Genomic DNA, 16,036 nt, shown 5'->3' on the forward strand with positions numbered 1-16,036 from the left:
TCCCCCCTCGCGCCCCCTCCCAGCTAACCCCCCTTGCACACACTTCCCCCATCCCCTCGCGCCCCCTTCCCAGCTCCCCCCTTGCACCATCTTACCCTCTCACACCCTTCCCCTGCACCTCGTCCCCTACCCCCCTGTAGCCCCCTTCCCAGCTACCCCTCGCACCCCCTTCCCTCCACCCCTTCCCACCGCACCCCTCCCCCCGCACCCCCTTCCCCCCACCTCCTCCCACCGGCATCCACCTATCCCTGAACAGGGGCCCTAACAACCTCACTGCCTTGTGGGCGTCTCGGGAGAGACCAAGTCTAAGGGAGTAAACCCTAACAGAAAATCCGGAGTGGAACCCCGAAGGCGGTTATGTGTCACCTTTGGCATGTTTCTGGCAGTTCCTGCAGCCATACCAGTGCCAAACGTCATGCTCTGCACTCCTTTGGACCCCACCAGGAAGGCCGAGAAGGGGGTTTTGATGCTTGGGCAACTCACAACCTCCATACATCCACCTAGGCATGAGCCATGGAGAGGTCACTCCATAGTCGCCTCACAGCGACCAAAATAACACGGAAGGTAGCAGTTACGGGTCATAAGTCCAGCTCAGTTGACGTAGAGATTGGGCGTCACGGGTTGCCTTTGTTGGTGGGAGAGGTCATCGCATCTCACTGGACAGATACCGCCCGCCTCAAACCGGGCAGCCCCCGGTCAGTAAGGTACTGTCCACCTGCTTCAATGGGTGCTTGGAGCTCAGGGTCATTGCCCGAAAAATGGACTGCAACACTGCACCAAACAGCACGACAAAAAAAGGAAAGAAGGTACCAGCCCTTTGTTTTGCAAGCTGGAACGTCAGAACTATGTGTCCTGGCCTGTTGGATGACCTTGCACAAATCAACGATTCTCGGAAGACGGCCATCATTAACAAAGACCTCAGTAGACTAAATGTGGACATTGCAGCACTTCAGGAGACATGCCTCCCTGCGAGCGGATCTCGAAGAGAGCAAGACTACACCTTCTTCTGGCAGGATCCTGAAGAACCAAGACAGCATGGAGTGGGCTTCGCCATCAGAAACTCTTTTCTCAGCATGATAGAGCCACCCTCAAAGGCTCGGAACGCATGCTGTCCATCCGACTGCTCACCACCTCTGGTCCTGTGCACTTACTCAGCATCTATGCTCCAATACTCTGCTCCGCACCTGAAGCTAAAGAACAGTTCTTCGAGGAACTCCATAATATCATTAGTAGCATCCCCAATACCGAACATCTGTTCCTGCTGGGGGACTTTAATGCCAGGGTTGGGGCTGACCATGACTCATGGCCCTCCTGCCTTGGGCACTATGGCATTGGAAGGATGAATGAGAATGGACAGAGACTGCTTGAGTTGTGTACCTTTCATAACCTCTGCATCACCAACTCGTTCTTTCATACTAAACCCTATCACCAGGTTTCTTGGAGGCACCCAAGATCACGTCGTTGGCACCAGCTGGACCTCATCATCACAAGGCAAGCCTCTTTAAACAGCGTTCAAATCACACGCAGCTTCCACAGTGCGGACTGCGACACCGACCAGTCCCTGGTGTGCAGCAAGGTTAGACTCAAACCAAAGAAGCTGCATCACTCCAAGCAGAAGGGCTGCCCGCGCATCAACACTAGCAGAATTTCTTATCCACAGCTGTTATATAAGTTTCTAAATTCACTTGAAAAAGCCCTTCAAAACACTCCTACAGGGGATGCAGAGACCAAGTGGGCCCACATCAGAGACGCCATCTATGACTCAGCAATGACCACCTATGGCAAACGTGTGAAGCAGAATGCAGACTGGTTTTAATCTCACTTTGAAGAACTGGAACCTGTCAGAGCTGCTAAGTGCATTGCACTGCGGAACTACAAGAAAGCCCCCAGCGAGTTAAAACCCGCAGCACTTAAAGCAGCCAGAAGCGCTGCACAAAGAACAGCCAGGCGCTGCGCAAATGACTATTGGCAACACCTATGCAGTCATATTCAACTGGCCACTGACACCGGAAACATCAGAGGAATGTATGATGGCATTAAAAGAGCTTCTGGACCAACCATCAAGAAGATCGCCCCCCTCAAATCTAAATCAGGGGACACAATCACTGACCAACGCTGGGTGAAGCACTACCTAGAACTGTACTCCAGGGAAAATGTTGTCACTGAGACCGCCCTCAATGCAGCCCAGTCTCTGCCAGTCATGGATGAACTGGATGTACAGCCAACAAAATCAGAACTCAGTGATGCCATTGATTCTCTAGCCAGCGGAAAAGCCCCTGGAAAGGACGGCATTACCCCTGAAATAATCAGAAGTGCCAAGCCTGCTATGCTTTCAGCACTCTACGAACTGCTTTGCCTGTGCTGGGACGAGGGAGCAGTACCACAGCACATGCGCAATGTCAATATCATCACCCTTTATAAGAACAAGGGTGACCGCGGTGACTGCAACAACTACTGTGGAATCTCCCTGCTCAGTATAGTGTCTTTGCTCAAGTCGCTTTAAACAGGCTCCAGAAGTTGGCTGAGTGTGTCTACCCTGAGGCACAGTGTGGCTTTCGAGCAGAGAGAACCACCATTGACATGCTGTTCTCCCTTCGCCAGCTACAGGAGAAATGCTGCGAACAACAGATGCCCCTCTACGTTGCTTTCATTGATCTCACCAAAGCCTTTGACCTCGTCAGCAGACGTGGTCTCTTCAGACTACTAGAAAAGATCAGATGTCCACCAGAGCTACTAAGTATCATCACCTCATTCCATGACAATATGAAAGGCACAATTCAGCATAGCGGCGCCTCATCAGACCCCTTTCCTATCCTGAGTGGCGTGAAACAGGGCTGTGTTCTCGCACCTATACTGTTTGGGATCTTCTTCTCCCTGCTGCTCTCACATGCGTTCAAGTCTTCAGAAGAAGGAATTTTCCTCCACACAAGATCAGGAGGCAGGTTGTTCAAACTTGCTCGTCTAAGAGCGAAGACCAAAGTACGGAAAGTCCTCATCAGGGAACTCCTCTTTGCTGATGATGCTGCATTAACATCTCACACTGAAGAGTGTCTGCAGAGACTCATCGACAGGATTACGGCTGCCTGCAATGAATTTGGCCTAACCATCAGCCTCAATAAAACGGGCATCATGGGACAGGACGTCAGAAATGCTTCATCCATCAATATCGGTGACCACGCTCTGGAAATGGTTCAAGAGTTCACCTACCTAGGCTCAACTATCACCAGTAACCTGTCTCTCGATGCAGAAATCACCAAGCACATGGGAAAGGCTTCCACTACGATGTCCAGACTGGCCAAGAGAGTGTGGGAAAATGGTGCACTGACACGGAACACAAAAGTCAGAGTGTATCAAGCCTGTGTCCTCAGTACCTTGCTCTACACCAGCGAGGTCTGGACAACGTACGTCAGCCAAGAGCGATGTCTCAATTCATTCCATCTTCGCTGCCTCAGGTGGCAGGACCGTATCTCCAACACAGAAGTCCTCGAGGCGGTCAACATCCCCAGCGTCTTCACCCTACTGAGCCAGCGGCGCTTGAGATGGCCATGTGTGCCGCATGGAAGATGGCAGGATCCCCAAGGACACATTGTACAGCGAGCTCATCACTGGTATCAGACCCACCGGCCGTCCATGTCTCCGCTTTAAAGATGTCTGCAAACGCGACGTGATGTCCTGTGACATTGATCACAAGTCGTGGGAGTCAGTTGCCAGTGATCGCCAGAGCTGGCGGGCAGCCATAAAGGCGGGGCTAAAGAGTGGCGAGTCGAAGAGACTTAGCTGTTGGCAGGAAAAAAGACAGGAGCGCAAGGGGAGAGCCAACTGTGTAACAGCCCCGACAACCAATTTTATCTGCAGCACCTGTGGAAGAGTCTGTCACTCTAGAATTGGCCTTAATAGCCACTCCAGGTGCTGCTTCACAAACCACTGACCACCTCCAGGCACTTACCCATTGTCTCTCGAGACAAGGAGGTCAAAGAAGAAGAAGAATATCGGAGTGGCTCCGCAGAGCAAATGACGAGCGTGCGCCCAGCCATCTTTGAAGCTCGCTGCTGATCTTAGCGGCGAGCTGGTAAAATTCAGCCAAACAGTTAAAATCGGGCCCAGTATATCTCCGCAGCCTACTGGTCAAATCAATGTTACAAAAGTTTAACTTTTTTTTCCGCCTGTTAAGGTTAGCAGACGGCTGCTATGCCCAATTTTTTCACACTGTTGGAGGACAGATTGCTGGACTGCTGTGAAACCCTGCAACCCTCTTTGAACACTGGTATCCACAGCCATGATGGCAGCAGTCTGAGCCTACGTGGCAGCCAACTGTGCTTGTCAGGCAAAAGGCTGAGATTTCATGACTTCAGTCTGAGCTTCTGCTGTAGCACTCAAACTTTGGGGGCTTCCACTTGTGCTGCAATGGAAGCTGAAACACAACTGTCAGATACTGCATTATGGTTAGATCCGCAAGGGGTCTCATGGAGTTGGATACCACTTCCATGCTGGAAAGAATGGGCTTTAAGATCTGTGCAAAGCCCTTTGCTGAGTTGGTATTGGGCCACTCTGTGCTCCCTAACAGTGGAGGTCGGCTTTCTGGCAGGCTTGCCAATGCGCTAAGGATTTCATTGTGCATGCCTATCAGCCTTTCTCTGTACACTGCCCATCAAAATACTCATCTGAATCCTGTGCAGCAGAACTCATCTGTGGCCTTGCCTTTAGGGGAATTATCACTTCCGCTACTCTTTCCCCCTGCCCTGGCCTTAGGCCACTTGTGCCTGGTGACCCACCACTTGTAGATCCCGTCTCAATGCGATCCTCTCAGGTTTGTGCATGCTGGTATTTGAGCTGGTGGCTTTAGTGTGAGATCAATTGACAGTGTTTCTTCATCATCAGTGTCCGACCCCTCTTGGACTTCATGCTCCCGTACCAGTGTTTGGCCAGGTGTCAGTTCTTGGGTATCTGAAAGGAGAAAGGCACAAAGATAGGTTGTGGTGAGGGAAAGGGGGTAAAGCAAGAGATGCATGCTTACATCATCTGCAGCTTGCGTATCAGAAGACATTGTGGGATGAGGCAGAGGTGGGATGTGAGAAGGTGGATAAGGAAGGAACATGTCATCATCTTCTACGGTTTCAGCCCTGCTGCTGGCCATGACCTGAGTTGTGACCAATCCGATGTGTTAAATTCCATCAAACGTGTTCTGGAAGGATGAAGCTGGAGCCTGTCTTTACTCAGTTTCACATCTATTGTACAGAGTAAAAGGATTACAAACAAGTAGCTCCTCTTTCAAAGCCCTTCTCCAGTCTCAGTAAGAGTTGCCTTATAAGTGCTCAAGTAAGACCCCAATTAACACCCTTCACCTGCATATAATTCAACAATTGATTCACAAGTAACACAATGATGAAGACCACCGTCTCCTCTCTGGAAGTGAGGACATACAACCATCACTGTCTTCTGCTGGTTCGGTGTTACTGCCTGTGGTTATGTGCTGCCTTGTCCACTAAGAGAGAGGGCAATGGGTCAGTGAGTGTGGTGCAATATGCTTGAATCATGTGATAGTTGAATAGTTAGCAATATCAGTATGCTGTGAGGTGTGGGTGTGCAGCTTGGAGCAGTGCTAAGTGTGTGAAGGTGAGGAGAGGCTATGAATGTTACATTTGAGTCGTGCATTGTAGAGAATGTTGGTAGGTGAGTAAAGGATGGTGGTGAATGGAGCTGTGTGTGAGGCAAGTGGTTTATTTGTAAGGATGTGACATTTGATGATGCATTTATTGACCTTGACCACTCATGTGAGGTCATTAAACTTCTTCCTGCTTTGCATCCAGGCATTCAGAACGAGACTGCTTGCATTGCGAATGCTATCTGTTCCTACTGCCTTCTCAGTATCTGTCTGGTGGCCCCTGTGGATACAGGACGTCTCTTCTCTTGTCCACCTCCTGCACCAAGACCTCCAAGGCATTAGAAAATCTTGGAGCACGCTGGCTGCCCTGTTGCACATTTTCCCTCTTTCTGCTCAGCGACTTTTTCCCAGCCAGTTCCAGCACCTGCTGCAGTGAGAATCCACCTCCCCGTCCAGTGGTATAGGCTGGCTTTAAGTAGTACCGGCTAGCTTTCGGTGGCGCTAGCCTCACACAAACTTGGGCCCCCTACTCAGCAGTGCTCAGCACTGGGCTTCATGCTAGGATCATTTAATTTAACAGGAAGCATGAAGTTTGTGTGCTGCCTGCATTGCAACAAGCAGGCAAAAGTTAATTGCACTTCGCAATCCCTGCAACCGCTTTCAGACCTTATTTGATTCCCCCCTGCCAAAACTGCAGAATTTGCCACTAATTAAATAATGGGACAATATTTCTTGTATTATATAACTGGCTATGATGTGTTCTACTTAGAACATTCCCACCTGCTGTTAAGTGAGAAAAGTAAACATTATTGAATAAAAACAGAATGTGCCGGAAATACTCAGCAGGTCAGGCAGCATGTGTGGAGAGAGAAGCAGTTAATGTTTCAAGTCTGTGATCTGTCCTCAAAACTGGCAAAAGTAAGAAAAGTATTAGGTTTTAAGCAAGTGAAGGGTGGGGGGGTGGTGTTTGGTGGTGGGGAAGAGAACAAAAGGGAAGGTGTGTGATAGGGCAGAGTGCAAGAGAGATTAAATAACAAAGATGTCATGAGACAAAGGCAAAGAGCATGTTAATGGTTGTGAAAGACAAAGCATTAGTCCAGCGAGAATGTTAATGGCAGAATGCCTGACCTGTTGAGTATTTCCAGCACTTTCTGTTTTTATTTCAGATTTCCAGCATCTGCAGTATTTTGATTTTATTTAAACATTATTGAATGTTCTGTATCCTAGAAAAACAGTTGAAACTTTCTTTGTTTTGTCATACCAGTTGACTTATGGTTATTGTACATATTTCTGTACATGGTCTGTGTACAGGTTCCAAGAACACAAAATGTCATAGACATGCATATTTTGTGCCCTGCATTGAGAAGGCCTCAAATTTGTGTGTCTAATGAGCTGCCATGATTGAAGTACTGTAAAACTTTGAGCATCTCCAATAACATTTTCAGCCCAAATGACTGTTTTTGTGAGTGATATCTTTAAGCTCTGAGGCAGGAATGACTGATGTTTGCTTCCATTTTCTCATCAGTATATAAAAAAACATATTATTTTATTTCCAGGTATCCTTCTTCTTATTCATTATCTTTGTGGTCTACACCATGCTTCCCTTTCGTATGCGAGATGCTGTAGTTGCCAGTGTGCTGACATCATCCTCCCATACTATAGTGCTCAGCGTCTGCCTATCAGCCACATCTGTCGTAAAGGAGCATTTGGTCTGGCAGGTTAGTATTCAGTAAGATAGTTGCAAGAGTTCAGCAATATTAGAAGTGAAACCTGAATGCATTGACAAACTGATTTAAAAAAAAACAAGCAGAAATGGAACTTGGTAGCAGTATGTGAAAATACTAATTGTGTTGTTGTGAATCGATTTTTTTTTTCTGTTGTGATCTATGTATCTGCTTGGAAAATCTGTGTTGCCCAGTGCATGTTTTAAACAGAAACAGCAGTTTTTCTTGTCAAAATTATTTTGAATATGGCTTCAGTATTGTCTCAACTTGAATTTATCTATTCTAATCATAAGAGAATTCAGATTTGTGTGTGCTTTATTGATAGTTCAAAGTCTGATGAATAGCACCAAGTATGTGCAGTTAATATGTGATCATTACTGGTTCTGAATAAAATGTTTTGCTTGCAAGATCAAGATTTGTATCAAATTAAGAATGATAAGCAATAATTAGACTACATTTTAACCAAACTTAATAGACTTCACATGAGGTATTGCTTCAGATATATCTAAAGTTATAATGGGGCACAAGCCAACTGTAATTTAATGAGGCTTACTGTCCTAGTCTTAATTACCTTTTCTAGTAACTCACAAGGGACACCGTCAAAATGATGCTAATAAATGGTAAAAAAAAGATTTGGCAATTTGTTGCAGATGTAGTGTCAAAATGCCATTCTTGCTATTTTTAAGCATCATTTCAAAACCATAAGTGCTCTTTAGTTGGATCTGAGATGCTCCTGGAGTAATAGATATTATCCCAATGTGTGAAACTGTCAAATGGTTTTGTTTTTTTCTGTAATTCTTAGTAGACATCTAGCCCCTGGCATAAAGCTTTTCTGGTGATGCAGATAAATTAATAACGACTGTCCCTAAGTTATATGAATAACTTGGTTAATTTGAGCTGTGAATTTGATAAACTGAGAACATTGTTACCAATCCTTGGAAGTGCCAGATGATCAGTTGAAATTGATTTAGTTGGTTAACATATATTTGATGAATGCCTTGTTCCTGTCTGTGACATGCAAGAGTGCAGCTGTTTCTATAATTTTAAAGGAAATCCCAATAACTTGCTGTTCCAACCCACTATACATAAATTTCCATGCTTTGCTAGAGTATTTTTTAATGATATTCAAGATTTGTAGTATAGCAATGCTGATGCCAGTTCAACTTTCACTCTTATTGATTTGCAAATGGTGGTTTAACATGAGATTTTTTCCATACTCCTTCCAGTATAACTGCTCATTATCCACCTTTTAACTTGTGTGTTTTATAAACTTGCATTGCCTTCTATGGCATCATTTTATTTTCTTCTGATTAAAATGAGATCAGCTATTTTCAATGAGCAGAAGGTGGAAGAGACTATTGGATTAAAGTGATGATGTTGAGTATTCTTTCTATGCAACACTAGACTTAAATATCTATAATGTCAAGGTGGGTGGAATATTTCTATCTGTTCTGCTTAGGTCGTTCCACTATGCTGGAGGCTGACGTCCGATTTACAGCTGATATGAAGTTGTGAGGTAATAGAAGAAAGCTGCTGAAAGGCATGAGCCCTTACATTTATGTATGACTGCAACAAATTACAAGAGGACATTAATAAACTTGCAGAATAATTGGGAAATTAAGTTCAACACTGTTTGTTAGGAAGAATAGGGAGGTCACTTATTAATTGGAAGGAGTGAGTCTAGTTGGGGTAGAGGAACAAAAGATCTCGGAGTACAAATACACGAATCACTAAGAGTTGTGCTACTGGTTAGCAAGGCCATAAAAAACCAAACCAAACACTAGGCTTTATTTCTTGAGGGATAGAATTGAAAAGTAGGGAAGTTGTGCTAAACCTGTATTGAACCTTGGTGAGATCACATTTAGCATGCAATTCTGGTTGCCATATTATAAAAAGGAAATTGAGGCACTGGAGAGGATGCAGAAAAGATTTACAAGGATGATACCAGAAATGTGTGGGTATACTTATCAGGAAAGGATGAACAGACTGGGTCTCTTTTCTCTTGAAAAAAGAAGGCTAAGGGGTGACCTCACAGAGGTCTTTATGAAAGCTTTTGATAGAGTGGATACAGAGAAACTGTTTTCACTTGTGGGGACGATCATAACTAGAGGCCATCAATATAAGATAATCACCAAGAAATCCAATAGGGAATTCAGAAGAAATTTCTTTACCTAAAGAGTGATGAGAATGGACCTCGTTCCCACAGGGAGTGGTTGAAGTGAATAGTATAGATTTGAGGAAGAAGGGAATAGTGTTCTGAAACTATCATCATAACCCTCTATTCCCTTCTTCCTGAAATGCTTGTCTAGCTTCCCCTTACATATCATAGAGTCTATGGTGGCAATTTACTCAGCCCATATCTTAGCTCGCACCAAGTCCCATTCACCCATCACTCCTGGGCACGTTGACCTAACTGATACATTGGTTATCAGTTGGGCAATGCCTCAATCTCAAATTCCCTCCATGGCTTCGCTCTTCTCTGTCTCTGTAACCTCCTCCAATCCTACAATCTTCCATTCTGGCATCTTGTGTGTTTGGATTTTAATCATTCTACCATTGCTGGCTGTGACTTCATCTGCCTTGACGCTATGCTCTGAAATTCCCTCCCCAAACCTTTCCCCCTCTCTACTTCTTTGAGCATGCTCCTTAAAATCTACCTCTTTGACCAAGATTTTGGTCATCTGCCCTAATATCACCTTATGTGGCTCAGTATCAGATTTTCTTTGATAATGTAAAGCACCGATGGATGTTTTGCTATGTTAAAGGCGTTGTATAAATGCAGGTTGTTGTTGCTGTTGTTGTAAGCAGATGTCCAAGGTGACATGCCTCATTACAGAAGAAAATCTGTGGCAGAGTTGATAATCTGATACCCACTAATCCGACAAAATCATTCCTTTCCACAAAACACCATCACTCAGTCTATCCCTTGCAACCATCAGCCCACAAATACTCACCTTGGGACGTTTAAATAATAGGTTGGAGATGCACGAGAAGAGGCAATAGGCATTTAAATGTACAGAAAGAAGATCAGTGATACAGCAGCTTTGATAGAGACTGAGGCCTAAACAAGTAGGTTAATAGAGGCCAGATTGGAGGAAGAGGAGGCTGCTACAAGGTCCTTTTGCTCAGGACCATTGCTGTCACTTCCTGTGGCCTACCACCATGTTCTACACGGCAGGCCTAGGAAGCGTCATTAGCTGGTGGTGAGGCCCTGCTTGCTGCTATTTTTTGAGCACAGGACAGAGAAAAAGCAGCCAGTGGTAATCTCATTAAGGGTGATGATTTCCCCAAATCAACAACATCCTGTGAAGCCCACTGACTTCCATGCTTGAATTCCTGATACATGCTCCCTGTGGACAGAGATCTATGTTGGCATTACAAATTCATAAATGTTCATGCCAAAGAATACAACCAAAAAGGTGCGCACTTCTAATTTTATTGGAGGAAAATGCAGAAGCTCTGGATTTTGTAAAGTTCATCCTTGACAGCTGATGACTAAAATTACTTTCACCCTCTATCTTGGTGGATCCACAGTCTTGGACTCTATCCCTATGTTTACTTGTTTCTTTTTAACTTGCCCTCACATTCCTTGCTCTTCTCCTCTCTGTCCCCACATATCTATGATTCCTAGAGAAAAAACTATTAAGTTTTCTTACCTATAGTTTTCAATTACGATCCAAACACATAAGCCCTGATTTTAGCTTGGGTTGAATGGTGAGTGTGGGACCAGCAAAGTGTGTATTAAGCTCACACTATCTCGCCCATGTGTGACCCTAGTCAGTTTAACTTTCGGAACTTATTTAAATAATCAGGCCCAACTCCCACCCATACCTGGCATTAATGACACGAGATGGGAATTGATAGTTTTCAGGTGGCCTGGGGCAGAACATCAGTCTTCCTCAAAAGCACCTGTGTCAGAGGGGCTAGGGCTCGGGCCAGGGACTCCCTATCCTTCCATAGCCCAGCATATATGAAAATAAGGACTTCCAGTGAGATGAGGCATACTGGTCTCCTGAAGGGCCCCACTGTGTAGACCAGGAAAGGAGCCTGAACCCCCAGTAAAAAAGAGCCATGAAATCTGGTGGGAGGGGTGTGGGGGGTGGGGTGGGGAAAGAGGTGGTGGGGGGGCAATGGAGTTACAGGCCTACTTGGCCTGCTTAGAGACTAAGATGCACTGCAGTGCTCATTGGATCCATGGTAGTAAGGCACCCTCCCCACACATACTCAGTGGTGGATGGCAGTGGTCAGTGTCATCCCTAAGTAGCTTCTGGAATGCCTTTTAATACTTCATCTATAAGCTTACTAGCTGTAATTTTGTTGGCCCCTTTTTAAAATTTGCTGTTAAGATAGTTACTTTCCAATCCTTTGACGCGACTAACATTTCTAATGGCTCCTGAAATATAGGTGGGTTTGGTTCAGATGAGAGGTTATAAAGCTAAAAATTTGAAACAGGAACCTTACCCGCCTTTCCAGTTTTAATGGCGGTGGGATGAGGGACGGGCAACCAATCCACTCTCAGAAGGCAGGTCGGTCATTCAGATATTTTAATGAGGTTGCGTGCCTTCATCTTAACAATGATTCTATTTTTAACCATAGTCAATTGGGATTCCCAGGCGTCAGGAAACTCGGCAGTTGAAAAGAGATGAATCCACGAGGTAACTGCCTTTACAGCTCTGCTTGTGAATCAGGAGGAGCAGGAGTGTTTCCTCCAGGTCCAACAGGCTCACCAGTAAACTACCAGCCCCTCACAATGTGTCTGCTCCCCCAACCCCCCTGCGCGCCCCCAACCCCTGCCTCAAATGGTCCCTACCCCAACCACCATCTGCTCACCCCAACCACCATCTACTTTCCCTGACCACCATCTCTTACCCCCTTGCTCCTCGCCAATGATCATCTGATCCCGTACTTCCAGATTTTCCATTCCTAACTTCACTTCCCCACCCATGGAATGGACCTCAGAGGTAACGTCGGGCTGATAGTGACTGACTGCACTGGCCATTTCTTTAAATACCCTTGCATGACCTCCATTCAATCTCCATGCCTTATTTTCTTCTAGCTTACTCAGACAATCAGTGATCACCTAATCTGAAATTTCTATATAATACAGATGCTATCGTATAATTTTTTTTAGGAAAGTAGAAGGCTATTCACTCCACTTAGACCCATTCCCTTGTTCTATGCCAATATTTTTTTTTTCTTTTTCAAATATTTATCCATTTTCCTTTTATAAAAGCTAATATAGATTCTGTTTCAACCACTGTATCTGGTAGGGCATTCCATGGCCTAACAAACCCTTGCATAAAGACATTTCTCCCTTCATTCTTTTGGTACTTCCTTCTCCTCTCCTCTCCCCGGATATTCAACTTCTGCCCTAAGATGTATGTCCATGATTATTTCCATGAGCACAGAACAGAGGAGTTAAGATAGACAACTACAAAGAATCACCTTAGGGATGCACTCAAAGAATTCCACTGCGCTGTGAAGACAAATGAATTTCCAAGGTCATTGTGACCCATTCTAATTCATTGAGTTACAACTTTCATGATCTCTTTGTTCTGTAGTTTTTAAGGCACTCATCACTGCAGATCAATGGAAAATAAGATCACCTACTGCCTGACTTTACACTTTGATTAAAATCATACTCTTTTGCTCTGCCGTCTGTTTCCCTTTCCTACCCGCAAGCTTTTCATTGGTCCTTTTTCTTTACAATTTTCTTTTTGCTGTTTACGTAATCTGTTCATTGTCATTTTCTCTGTCACCTTATGCCTGTTGTTTAAAGCACTTAATTTGAATTTTTTTTTAATGCCTTATTTTTCATTTAATTTCACCTTGGTATTCTAATTTTCTCCTCAAAAATGACCTTGTGCTCTGCCCCATACCTATGCTCACCTTTCTTGGCTTTATGGACAGAGTTCTACATTGCATTTTAATTTTTTGGGAATGGAACCTATTGTGGAAATGTTATTGAGGATATGTATGCCCATTTTCAACAATATCCCAAGTCTAAAGTGATACCCATTGAACTCCTCAAATAGACAAGAGTTGCAATTTAATACTCAGCAATTATTTTACGTAGAATTTTTATAAACAGTCATTTTCTTCCTTGTGGTCTTTCTGAGTATAGAAATGAACCAGTCCACCTTATTTTCTAACTTTTTTCCAATAGGTGCAACCACCTTCTGATAACACAACTCAATCAACTCAATACCCTATCACTGGTTTCTGTGGTTTATTTGTATTCTTCATAACTGACAAGTCAGATTCAGAATAATTGCCTGTCATGGATTTAAGCAGAGATAGGGAGCAGAGCACAAGGTCATTGAAGAGAAGGATTCAGGGTGACCTTCTGAACTTGTTCAAAGATCAGCTGATTTCTCCTTTCAAGTCTGTAGTTTGAACACCAGTTTCAACTGACTTTGCAACATATACATCAAAATAAACTCGGTAAAGTGATCTGAAATGTAGCTGCTTATGCAGTGACTGGATTTAAAGGGACAGCCACAAACAAAAACTTAACAAAAATAAAAAATGTGGGGATTAGATTTGCAGATGATTAAGTGTGACAGAGAATTACTATAGACATGCATTACAGAAGGTTTTTTATACACTAGCAGATCCCAAGTCACCATACCACAACAGAAGATTGACTAACACATAACACAACTTTTCTATCTTGTTCTCTTCTGCTTCTATTTCTCTCCCTGATTCTCATTCTGTTAGCTTCTGCTTCAGTCTTTTTTTAATTCTCTGTCCTGTTCTGCACCTCTCTGTCTTTCCTCCTGTCATTTCGGGTTGCAGGTGGTGGGTGCATGGTGGGGCAGAGAGGTGCCGCAGTCCACATTGTCTGGTGGCAGGAGCAGGCCACTGATTGCAGTAGGAAAATAGGCAAGCTGTGGTGTAGCATGTCACAGGTGTATTTGGGGCCACATATGATGGCTAGCAGATGGGTGAATTTATAAAAGCTTTATTTTATTAAAACAGTAAATACTAATGCTTAATAATACCGAGCACTTTAAATCAGGAAAAATCAGTAGGGAATCTACCAGCTGGTACATGCCTCCTGTCACCCAGCACCCAAGCTTCCACTGGCCACTGCAAAATCTCTCTCGCATAAGTACCCTGAGCTCCCAGTAACCACCTTAATCCTTCCATCTGCCATCCCTGAGAGCCCCTACTGGTTGCTGTAGCTCTTCTTCCTGCATCCCAAGCCTTCACAAGCCTCTTTCCCTCTAGACTGCCAGGACCCTGAATCCCTGTTGTGTGTTGTTGCAGTCATTGTGCAGTTAGGGCGTTATTGAGAAAGTCTTGAAGTCTGGATAAGGTTAAAAAGAATTCTTATTATTTACACATAACTATTTACACTCTCCTCAAGCCTCCTTAGCTTGCATCCTTGGTGCTGCTACTCTTCTTCCAAAGCCCATTACCATGTGTCTGTTATATCATCACCCTTACAGTGGGAGGGGTTGCTTTCACTGTCTCCAGCCTTACATGTCCTTAAACTACATCTCCCTGCAAGTCCCCCCCAAAAAAACTTACCTTGTGATCCCGACCTTCCCCCTACCCCCGCAAGTCTTTATCCAACATTTTCTTAAACATATATACATTCTTGACTTTATCTACTACCTTTTCTTCCCCCAAGTCTCTGACTTCACAGATTTAGTCTGTTCGGAGGTTTCACGACTCTCCCAGATCTGGCTGTAGTCTGATTGGGATGATCAGTGACTTCCTTGTAAAGTCTGGATTGCTGACTTCGTTGATCTTTAATAAGGATTGGAGTATTCTGTTTGCTTTGGGTTTGGTAATGTTCATCTAGGTCTTCCAAATGAATGATGGCTGTTGCTTCTGGGGAATGGGGATAATGGGCTGGATTTTTCTAGCTTGCTGGCGATCTCAGCGGTGAGCTTCAAAAACGGCACAGTGCATGCGCGAGATGTGCGCCGCAGAGCCGCCATGATATTTAGCGCGGCGGCTCATTTTCATGGCCAGGGCAGACATCCCCCCCCGATGATGTGGGAAGGGTGGATGCTCCGGCAACGGCGTCTGGCGCCACCGGCAGGTGCCATTTTTAAAGGGCTTCCAGCCCTTCAGTTTAATTTAAAGTTTTAAAGTTACAGAACATAATAAATGAAAATGAAAAATGTAATAAAAGTTTCAATCCCCTCTCCCACCTACCCCAAAGACTAATTAATTTATTAATTGCCCTCTTCCCAAAAAATCTTACCTTGCGATCCCAACCTTCCCCCCACCCCGCCAAAGTTTAAAACCTTTTACCTTCAACCCCTTCCCACTATCCCCTCCACCAATCGCAATAGACTTCGCCACTACCTCCACCCACACCCCTCGCCCTGAAAACTTACCTGCTTCCCCCTCCCAATCAGTGTTCCACCTCGGATCCCCTAACGGAAATCCGAAGGTGCGGGAGTTCCAGCAACTGACCGTAATATGGCAGTGGGATGGCCGGCGGCAGCAAGTAAGTGATTAATTCGTTACTTATCATTTATTAGCATATGTAAATTGTGATGCCGCTGCTGAGTGGCGGGTGACCACCATGAGGCTCCGCTGCCACTGGTAATATGAGGCTTGGCCTTCCCAGCATCGAGGTCTGTGGCGGGCCTCTCCCAGAGGTATTTTCCGGGACCCCCGCCATGACCCCCGACATCTGGGGCCCAGTAAAATTCAGCCCAATATTTCTGCTGTTTCTATGTCTGAT

General features: G+C 44.9%; 1 protein-coding gene across 1 annotated transcript in view; it reads left to right on the forward strand.

Annotated features, from left to right (window-relative positions):
- The window catches only part of LOC137379590 (adenylate cyclase type 2-like), a 606,709-nt gene that overhangs the window by 96,259 nt on the left and 494,414 nt on the right, over positions 1-16,036 (forward strand). The window contains exon 3 of the mRNA XM_068050644.1: positions 7,159-7,320. Within this exon, the coding sequence (XP_067906745.1) occupies positions 7,159-7,320 (162 nt within the window). The remainder of the gene's footprint in view (positions 1-7,158; positions 7,321-16,036) is intronic.

Source organism: Heterodontus francisci, chromosome 2 (genome assembly GCF_036365525.1).
Source record: "Heterodontus francisci isolate sHetFra1 chromosome 2, sHetFra1.hap1, whole genome shotgun sequence".
In the NCBI taxonomy this organism is placed as follows: Eukaryota; Metazoa; Chordata; class Chondrichthyes; order Heterodontiformes; family Heterodontidae; genus Heterodontus; species Heterodontus francisci.